The sequence below is a fragment of the Bolinopsis microptera genome, chromosome 1 (assembly GCF_026151205.1).
Source record: "Bolinopsis microptera isolate Bmic1 chromosome 1, MBARI_Bmic_1.0, whole genome shotgun sequence".
In the NCBI taxonomy this organism is placed as follows: domain Eukaryota; kingdom Metazoa; phylum Ctenophora; class Tentaculata; order Lobata; family Bolinopsidae; genus Bolinopsis; species Bolinopsis microptera.
This window is the reverse complement of record NC_087072.1, coordinates 7,188,109-7,199,070: the sequence shown is the minus strand read 5'-3', so window position 1 is coordinate 7,199,070 and position 10,962 is coordinate 7,188,109. Positions and strand designations below refer to the sequence as shown.

General features: G+C 39.7%; 1 protein-coding gene and 1 long non-coding RNA gene across 2 annotated transcripts; both read left to right on the top strand.

Annotated features, from left to right (window-relative positions):
- The first annotated feature begins 1,350 nt into the window (after nt 1–1,350).
- Nucleotides 1,351–1,926, top strand: LOC134815895 (uncharacterized). Its single transcript, XR_010160324.1, has 3 exons — nt 1,351–1,480; nt 1,588–1,651; nt 1,881–1,926. It is a non-coding gene; the product is annotated as an uncharacterized LOC134815895 (long non-coding RNA).
- A 1,515-nt stretch (nt 1,927–3,441) lies between these two features.
- Nucleotides 3,442–9,168, top strand: LOC134811031 (uncharacterized). The gene is made up of 17 exons (XM_063817775.1): nt 3,442–3,467; nt 3,649–4,134; nt 4,218–4,376; nt 4,553–4,613; nt 4,743–4,854; nt 5,001–5,095; nt 5,279–5,412; nt 5,540–5,748; nt 5,858–5,997; nt 6,165–6,594; nt 6,731–6,771; nt 6,896–7,017; nt 7,161–7,249; nt 7,388–7,497; nt 7,646–7,718; nt 7,880–7,971; nt 8,099–9,168. The coding sequence occupies exons 1-17, from the start codon at nt 3,442–3,444 to the stop codon at nt 8,144–8,146; spliced, it is 2,427 nt and encodes an 808-aa protein (XP_063673845.1). The 3' UTR covers nt 8,147–9,168.
- Nucleotides 9,169–10,962: the final 1,794 nt, after the last annotated feature.

Sequence of the window (10,962 nt, the reverse complement as noted above, 5' to 3'; positions counted from 1 at the left end):
TGCAATATAATTGCGCGGCTGGATTAAAGTGTACTATACTATGCGATTCAAAACACATTTACTATAAGTACTAAGTAGGTAATATCAAATATTGAATATAATTATACCTTAAATTGTAAATATTTTAATTTGAGTAAAGCTTCAATTATTGAAGCTATATTCATTGTGTGTTTTAATAGTGCATAACACATATAATTCTAACTTTCTAAAAATTAGATTTCTATATGCGCGCGGCTCATCAATAATATTTTGTAAATATTATGTAACGTTAAAATAAAACAAATCTAATTTTTTTATTTGGTGCACAACTAACTGTTTTACAGTTTTGCATGTACATTGTACTGTATTCTTTCTTTGACCCTACGATATAAAAGGTTGGACACAAACATTTTCAATTAGATATAGCGCCCCACCCACCTTTTTTCATGGTTCATACAAATTGCAGAATTGGTCTTATATTGTGCTTCTGAAAATTATATTTGGATGTTATATTTGGATGCGGCGGTTTGACGTAGTCTTTGTATTGGGGATTGCATGCATATATTGCTGCTGTGATTTAACAAACATGACAAAAGCCTCGACACGATTGACTTGAAATGATATTGATTTTGTTGAGCTGCTATGTTGGTGTTGAAGTTTCAAAAGTTCATTTGCTCCTTACTGTGACCTGGCGACCCCAGGCTATAATGTTCATAAACAGAATAAAGATTCGGCGGAATGACAGGCTGAGCACCGCCCAGTAATTTGCTCCAAGAGACAGTTAAGTTATAGGATATGCAAGTCTCGGACTAGTACTGATTCATCGTCTGACTGTAGGGGCAATGGGCAATGGGTATATGTGAATTTCCATTAACGTATTTTGTAACTAAGATGCTGTCGAAGTTTTGACTTGGATAAAAAGTTGTAACTTATTGCACGATTTCAGGAAGTTGGCTGACCATTTGAGTCTAATAACTGATATCATCTGATGTTTGACAAACAGCTTCAGTACAAGTTATATTACTGCTGTTTTTGGTTCCATATTATTAAACTGGCCATGTTTGATACAATTAAAAACTAATAGTTTTTACCTGCAGAATCTCATTTTCTTTGAGGAGCCTGTTACCATGAGTTACTGGGCGGTGCTCAGCCTGTCATTTCGCCGAATCTATATATTATATCCTGGGTTCCCCAGGTAAAGGAGCATGTTGCCAATTTTACAGCCTGTTGATTCAAATGATTTTACCAAAAACTTGAATTATGAATCTTTCCATTGTATGCTTTTTTTTGTTGTTGTTGAATACCTCAATTTACAATTTTGGTATCTGAAAGTTAGCAAATATCGAAAATTGTCGAAAAACCTTAATAATGACTGCTTTTAGCTATGGTGACATATTCAGATCCTACTTTTGCTATGATAAGATCAAGAATTGAAAACATAGAAGAAATTCAAAGAAAGATTTTCAAATGCTTACATGAATCAGAAGCTCAGCTACAGCAGGTAAGTTATGTCTTCTTAACAGCACGATGTACCAAAACCTGGTTTGAAACTTTGGTTCATGTTTCATTGTTGCCTTATACAATAAACATTGAAAGTTTGTTTTACAGATATCCCTACTGTACGCAGACAAGGATGCCCCGTCAGATACATGCATCCTTACCCACCAACAAAGTATGTATACCATTCTTCAATAAATATCATATTACATAGTTTGACTAATTTCCATTCCTTCGCTAATAGATAATGAGAATTACATAAATGAAACAAAAGTTGATAAAACAATGGTTAAATTTTACAGTCAATCAATATTGTCTTCTTTAAATTAGTGAATTATATTCTCAAATCGTATAGAAGGAAGAATTGTAGATATAGCATGAATTTCATATCATTAATATTTCAGAGATTCGTGTTGTAGCCAAGCATCATGGATGGCAGTGGTTATTAGGTAAAGCTTGAAAAACTCTCAGTAAAGCTATCAAAAAAGTCGTTTCTTGATGATGATAAATGGAAAGAGGAGAGTCTTCCAAGCTGATATCTCCCTAAAAAAGTGTTCACCCCTGCCACAGTTGGAGCGGGTTGATGGTAGAAACTGAGACAGAGACATTCCGTCCCCCACATTAATGGGTTTGAGCAGAGACCTCTCCAAAATAATGTAGAAGATGTAACAAATAATGCAATCACTCTAGTATTGGAATCAACTAAAAATGTTACTGAAGCATTCAAGTTCTAAGGTCTCCAAACGGGGTCGGACCTGCAACAGCGATCTTATTCTATCTTTATCCAGCCCTGTGAAGTGCATTATGTCAGATGAAGCTATGGATGCTTCAATCGGATTGCAAGATCTTATAACAGGCAAGCCGATTGTAAGAGTTTCGGTGTAGCAATGACAGCTAAAGCAAAGGAGCTGGGGCGATGATGGAATGTTAGTCTTGTCGAAAAGCTCTGTTTACTGCCGCTGTTTTAGGAAGTCAGGAGCTAAATAATATCTTTGTAATTTAGTGAGATATTATGAACAATACGCTAGTGGTTATATAGAGCAATGTGGAATATAAATTATCTATTGATCCATTGTTTCTATTTCTTAAATCTTTACAATTCTATTAGTAACTTGTGCGCCAGACTTTTTGTGATTAAGTTATACTAAGTCTTAAATTCTATTAATTTCATATTTTCATTTTATAATTATTTCCGATAAACATATTTTCATAATTTTAAACATTATCATAATTTTGTCGAAGTTATTTGCTGCATTTTTTTTGCTTTGGTGTACAAATCGAAATGACATTCTTGCTGTCACTGGTCTCTCTCCTCGGTTCAGGTCAACTGTTTCTGCCTCTTCACTATAAAGAAGGAGACCCTATCACTCGTGCCCACAGAATGCAACTCCTGCTAGCAGCATTCCAGGCCTCCCAAAGTAATATACGAAATCAGAAATAATAAATATCAATGCAACAGACCTCAGGAGCTTAAGCTGTCACTGTAACTTTAAATGATCACTATGCACATGAAACACACCAGTTTGTTACAAGTAATTATCAAACCCCACAGACAACATGTTTGTTGGTACATTCGAAATGAACACAATTAGTATTATAATATATCAGAACTATCATAAATATATAAACAACTATATAGCAATTCACAATTTCCCTCTTTCTGAAAAAAGGCGTTGAAGATTTAAAATATTAAATATAAAATAAAGGTGTCCACAAGAAGACTAAATCTTTCTAAATTAACTTCCTCTTGTGGATACAATGCAGCGAACATGGGTAATAAAAATCGTTTTAAACGAACACAATTATATATATAACTACAAATACCACTATATTCAATCATTTAACTTCTTTAAGTTTTCAAATTATTAAGATATTAAAATCCTTCACACACACTATTAAAAAACCCATTGAATACAATGTTTATATTGGAATACAATACTAAACGTTCATTTCAAATTCTCCCTGATGACAATACCTCCCGTAGCAGTGAAGTTGGAGCTCAGCTTTAGTCAAACATCTGCAAGCTGTTTCTTTGTTGAAATCTAACACTTTATTTATAAATATACACATCTCTACCTCTACACGTCTTATACACATATACAGTATACACCTACACTTGTACAATCTACATTTATACATAATTTACACACCGTAAATCACAAGCCACCCTAGTTACCAGTACCCTAGTTACCAGTACCCTAGTTACCAGTACCCTAGTTACCAGTACCCTAGTTACCAGTACCCTAGTTACCAATTCCCTAGTTACCAGTACCCTAGTTACCAGTACCCTAGTTACCAGTACCCTAGTTACCAGTACCCTAGTTACCAGTACCCTAGTTACCAGTACCCTAGTTACCAGTACCCTATTTACCAGTACCCTAGTTACCAGTACCCTAGTTACCAGTACCCTAGTTACCAGTACCCTAGTTACCAGTACCCTAGTTACCAGTACCCTAGTTACCAGTACCCTAGTTACCAGTATCCTAGTTACCAGTACCCTAGTTACCAGTACCCTAGTTACCAGTACCCTTGTTACCAGTACCCTAGTTACCAGTACCCTAGTTACCAGTACCCTTGTTACCAGTACCCTAGTTACCAGTACCCTAGTTACCTGTACCCTAGTTACCTGTACCCTAGTTACCAGTACCCTAGTTACCAGTACCCTAGTTACCAGTACCCTAGTTACCAGTACCCTAGTTACCAGTACCCTAGTTACCAGTACCCTAGTTACCACTCCCCAGGTACAAGTGTTCTGAAGAAGCTCCCCACTGTTACGCGACGTGTACCCTCGACAAAGTACCTGATAACGTGATGTTGATACCCAACGACACCACAACGACACAGCTCGTACACGAGAACAAGACTACTGTCGTTTGTGTGGACTTTATTCATTATCACACGTAAGTTTTTATTTATTTAGCAAATTTTTAAAGTTATTTAGAAAATTTTACTTTCTACAAATCTACGTAATCTAACAAAACTGTAATGAACTGTGATGACCAAGGGTTGCGGACATTAATTTCAGGAGCGCTTCATAAAATCAAATATAAACGGTGGTTTTAATCTATAATTTCAGTTTGACCTGCAATAACGGTGTACTGAACTGGCCTACATGTGACAATGTATCAGTTTCTTACGTAAGTGTTCAGTATTTTCACTATACTTGTAGTACACGATCAATCAATCACATACTTCCTAGAGTATGCCTCACTCTGTAACTACGTGAACTGAATACCAACTCTAGAACCAAAACCCCTTTCTTTCAGATAGGAAACAGGATCTACATACTTTTCATAGCAGTGCTGGCATTGGGAGTAGTCACCTTCATAATGTTTTTTATCACTCTGTACCTCACTAGAAGGCGCGGAGAGTTCAAAGGTAGGAGGGAAAGTTCAGTTTCATTAACCTACATACATACTAGACCGATCAAAACCAAAAAGTAACATAATGCAGCAGAATTCAAATGATAACAAGTGTAAAAGTACAGTAACATAATCCAAATGACAACACAGTTTTTTTTTTAGGAGGAAACTTCGCGTCAGTGCAGACCAACATTGAGAACCCATTAGAAAAGCCGATAGTCAGCCTGCCAGTCCATGTAGACGAGTTCTCAAAAAGGGTATGTGACAATTAATGTTAATTAATTAAATACATTAGTAATCATATCCTCTTTCAAGGATTTAAGCGTTTTATCATTGCATATTTAATATCCTTCATCATGCATTGAAAAATTTGAACTCTTATAAGTTATTTGTGTATAAATTGAAAAAATTAAACAGACACATAAACCACGTGAACCCAGGCGGATATATTTAACAACGGTGGTATAGCAAGGTGGAAGGCAGAGTTCAACTTAATTCCCATGCACGACTCGTTGCAACAAAAATCCATTGCTCTGGCAACTTACAACAGGAAGAAAAACAAAGCCGGGGCAAGGTAACCATAGTAACCATAGTAACCATGGTAACCATTTTAGAAAATAAACTTATAATCTAAATAAATCTGATACTCAATTAGGTTTCTCACAGGACATATGAACCGCGATTAACCATGTTTTTATCAGGGGAATAGTACCGTACGACATATCACGTGTTAAGATCGGCAAAGTGGACGATCCCCTAGATGATTACTACAACGCAAGCTACATAAACGGCTGGAAGGGACCGAGAGTGTACATTGTGGCTCAGACTCCTTTACCACATACTAAAGATCACTTCTGGAAGATGGTTGTAGAACAGCAGTCTAGGATCCTGATCAACTTGCACCCTTCAGGTTAGTATTTTGTCTAAGATCTCGATCAGTCGAGGCTTCTTCCTGTTTTGTTTTTTTTGCGGCACAATGATATAAAACACTATACAGAGACTGACCTGCTTAATCTCAGGGGATATAGACAGTCCGACAGAGTACCACAGATACTGGCCAGAACATGACGGTCTGTATGACAACATTCTGGTTAAGAACATTTCCAGTACAGATTACGATGGTTTCATTGTCAGACAGTTCAAAGTTGGCCCCGTCGAGGTAGGCTACCATATTGATTTCATTCACTAGCTTATATGCCTAGACTTATCCAGATCACCTATTGATATAACATCGCAGTCTACATATTCCTACTTTCGTGACAAGCAACTCTAGAGTTACTTACATACAATGTATTGCAAAGCACCAAAATTATTGACTATTTTCAGTGGCCCGAAACACCAGCGTCTTCACCTTCACTAAGTGAAATCGGAGAAGAGGAAGTTGAAGAAGAGGTTGAGAAAGAAGAAGAGGAAGTTGAAGAAGAGGAGGAAGCAGAAGAAGAAGAGGCTGCAGAGGAAGAAGAAGAGGCAGTAGAGGAAGAGGCAGTAGAGACCCCAGAACCATCTGTAACGAATCTAACAGAAGCCTTAGGCACAAATACAACAGAAGAAGCTGAAACTGAGGCCGCAGCCGAAACATCAGCGACAAACCTGACAGCAACGGAGGCCGCTACAGAAGCTGAAACGGAAGAAAACGGAGATGCTGATGAGGACGATGATACAAAGTCGGAGGCTTACTCTGAGAAAACCACCAAATCAATAAAGACTGCATTGTCACAGAGGTCTGCTAAGACATCAGCTTCCTCTGGAAAATACAGTGAGTTGAAGTCGGATATTACTAGTTAGTACTGTTTGATGGACTACAAAGGTTAAAGAAGCAAATACATTTTCAATCATATAAATGTCGATTATAATTACACAAATTTGCTAGCACTAAACTTGATTTATTTCAGGAATAGATTTGCCCTACCAACATTCTTTCATTGTCAAACAGGTCAGACTTTGATCAATCAACTCAGCTTAAAACCTTAAAGTTAATTGCAATACACTGCAAAAATTTGATGTTGAAGTTTTAAAATATTAAGTTTTAAGTAGATCAATCACCAGTTCCCCTTTAGATTCATTTCGACAAATGGGATGAGAACGGGGAACCGGACATGCAAGCGTTCCTAAAGATGATATTGTTCCATCGTGACATAATTAAATTCAACCTAACAAAGGGTCCTATCATCATGCACAGGTAAGAAAAAATTCAACTGCTGTGTTGCCACTGCTATTTGGTATTAAACAATATAAAGATATCGTTGAGGGATATGTTGGTCAGTTCGGTGAAAACTGAGATTACTGAACGAGAAACAAAGTACACTGGGAATACAATTTCAGTGAATACGGGTCAGATTGGGCGAGTTTGTTCTGCGCCACTGACTACATCCTGGACAGACTGATCAGCGAGACAGACCTCAACATTGCAGGTATACTTAATTTCATCTCAACACTTTCAGTTTTAATTAGAATTGGTGAAAATCTAAAATTAAAAGGTTAAGCGAAATATCAGATCAATTAGTAAGTAATATCGACAAACCTGTAGTTCATCTATCTTTGTGCACTAGGACTGACGAACGCATTGCGACAGCAGCGTCCTATGATGATAGCCACTGTACAGCAGTACATCTACCTTCACCATCTTATGGTCTTCATCCTAGAGAGAGAGGATTATGAGGTGACGTGGTATTTGGATTTGAGTATCTTTATAATAAGGAAAATCATTTTGATATAAACTAATTTTCTATAATTATAATGTACCATCACTACAGATCATCTTGATTTAAACGGAGTCTCATTTTGATAACACAGTTTTTTTCCTCCAGGATCTAAAATATGTAGGCTTCAAGAGTAATCCTCTAGATCTTAAGGAATGCTCAGTTTCTAGTGAATCTAGTGGTAAGTAGACCAATCGGAAAACCAAACCCGTAAATAATCCAGCATGCGTGAATCATCTAATTTGTATCGATTATTCTCAATGCACCATTTCTCACATACCACATTTATTTAGTATACTGTATGTTTAAAATATCCGATAGTGCTAACTGTGACCCCATCAGGTAGTGGCCCGATGAAATCAATTAGGGCAGTAAGCAGAGCAGTGCAGGAGGGAACGAAATCAGTTGCTAAATCTGTTGCTACTGTAACTCAGGTACTTAAGATCTTGAATTTTTCAACCATCATCTCATAGCTTTTTCTCGTCAGAAACTATGTATTTTTCATTAGTACCTAATGTTTTATTGATTAAAATCAAGGTTTTGACAGTTCTTACACCTCAGAGTCTGTTTGGAAAGATTTCTGGAAATTCAGATAGCGATTCAGATTGAAACTCTGATCGAAAACATCTCATACATCTACACTCTACAGTACCAGCAACCGTCACCATACAGATATAGACTAAATTAAAAACTGGTTAAAAGTCATGACATCTGTGTTCTATTGATGCTACTAAATTGCGCCGTAGACTTTCTGTTATTAATGTCAGATTAATGAGTTTGGTTTTGATTATTGAGCTACTATGTCTCTGTTTACGCTCAATCGCCATTAAAAACTAATTGTGTTTTCACGTGATCAATCTGACAGCTAGAGCACATGGCGAGCGTTTCATTAATCTTTTTGTGCTTTCTCGATTGATCGTTAAATGAAAACGACTGCAACACTTGAAAACTAGTTTGTAATATTTGGTAGGTCTGAATCAACACAGTGTTTTATGTTCTCGAATAATTAGGAGTCGGGTATATCGAGTGGGCACATCTTTACGTTGTGTTAATTTTGATCCATCTTGTAATTGTATAGTCAGACCATGATTATACAATATACAGTTAAGCCCGGATGCTCCAATTAAAAACGAAATCTTGTTAATTTAAAGGCGTGAATTTAAATATCTGTTTACAATTTTTTTTCTTAATTCTAATTTCTTCTGAAATTGACGAAAATTTACTCCACAAAAAAATCAGTTAAAGCCAGGGCTTCATGACTTTGATCATAGTTTAACTGTTATAGTAATACTATAACATGTCAGCTGATAACAAATGGGAGATTGCTGCTTTATGCGTAGGTAATATGCTTGAACTTATAGTTACAGTTAACCCCTGAAATGAGTTTATTTTTACTTTCATAGGTTTCAAGGGGACGAAGTTAACCAAATTGCTAACTCTATGGCTTATATCTAATTACATATTGGTCGAGCTTAACATAACATTTTAGTATCGTGATAAATTGCAGTTTAATTCAGTGGCGTAACGAAGGGCCCTGCTGACCCCGCTGTGCAGGGGGGCGCCGTCTTAGGGGGGCGCCAAATCTTCGTTTGAATGTGGGACAATTTCGAAAACTTAACTAAAGTACTATCAAAAATGCGCGTTTTACTCTAGATACACACTTTTTTACTGGGGGAGATTTTACCGGCGTATCCTCTAAAATCACCTAATTTGTTCAATTTTAGGGAGGGGCACCAAAAAAGGAGGGGGCGCCAACAGGGGGGCGCCTTTTCGGCAGGGGGGCGCCAACAGGCAACGTTACGCCACTGGTTTAATTCCGTATCATTTACAGAACTGATGAGAAGGATGAGGAGGAGGACCGAGGAGGAAGAGGAGGAGGATGAAGAGGAGGAGGAGGACCCAGGAGGAGGAGGACTGAGGAGGAGGACTGAGGAGGACTGAGGAGGACTGAGGAGGATGGCTGAGGAGGATGACTGAGAGGGAAGAGGAGGAGGAAGAGGACTGAGGAGGACTGAGAAGGAGGAGGAGGAGGAGGAGGACTGAATAGGAGGAGGAGGAGGGGGACTGGGGGAGGACTGAGGAGGAGGATGGAGGACTGAGGAGAAGGATGAGGAGGAGGACTGAGGAGGACTGAGGACTGAGGAGGAAGAGGAGGAGGATGAAGAGGAGGAGAAGGACCCAGGAGGAGGACCCAGGAGGAGGACTCAGGAGGAGGAGGAGGACTGGGGAGGAGGAGGACTGTTGAGGACTGATGAGGAGGACTGAGGACGAGGAGGAGGAGTAGGAGGAGGACTGAGGAGGAAGAGGACTGAGGAAGATCAGGAAGACCCAGGGGGAGGAGGAGGAAGAGTAGTAGGAGGAAGCATCTAAATGTTATTTCCATTTTTGTCCGTTTTTGTCCATTTTTGTCCGTTTTTGTCCGCTCTATTTTTTGTCCGTTTTTGAAAAGGAGGAAGAGGAGGAGGATGAAGAGGAGGAGAAGGACCCAGGAGGATGACCCAGGAGGAGGACTCAGGAGAAGGAGGAGGACTGAGGAGTACTGAGGAGGATGGCTGAGGAGGATGGCTGGGGAGGATGGCTGAGGAGGATGACTGAGGAGGATGACCGAGGAGGAAGAGGAGGAGGATGAAGAGGAGGAGGAGGACCCAGGAGGAGGAGGACTGAGGAGGAGGACTGAGGAGGACTGAGGAGGATGGCTGAGGAGGATGACTGAGAGGGAAGAGGAGGAGGAAGAGGACTGAGGAGGACTGAGAAGGAGGAGGAGGAGGAGGAGGACTGAATAGGAGGAGGAGGAGGGGGACTGGGGGAGGACTGAGGAGGAGGATGGAGGACTGAGGAGAAGGATGAGGAGGAGGACTGAGGAGGACTGAGGACTGAGGAGGAAGAGGAGGAGGATGAAGAGGAGGAGAAGGACCCAGGAGGAGGACCCAGGAGGAGGACTCAGGAGGAGGAGGAGGACTGGGGAGGAGGAGGACTGTTGAGGACTGATGAGGAGGACTGAGGACGAGGAGGAGGAGTAGGAGGAGGACTGAGGAGGGGAGGAGGAAGAGGACTGAGGAAGATCAGGAAGACCCAGGGGGAGGAGGAAGAGTAGGAGGAGGAAGCATCTAAATGTTATTTCCATTTTTGTCCGTTTTTGTCCATTTTTGTCCGTTTTTGTCCGCTCTATTTTTTGTCCGTTTTTGAAAAGGAGGAAGAGGAGGAGGATGAAGAGGAGGAGAAGGACCCAGGAGGATGACCCAGGAGGAGGACTCAGGAGAAGGAGGAGGACTGAGGAGTACTGAGGAGGATGGCTGAGGAGGATGGCTGGGGAGGATGGCTGAGGGGCAGTATCGAGATAGCCCGACCACTGGTCCGCGGACCACTGTCTGCGGACCACTGTCTGCGGACCACTGTCTACCAGATCATATTACTGTATAATAACA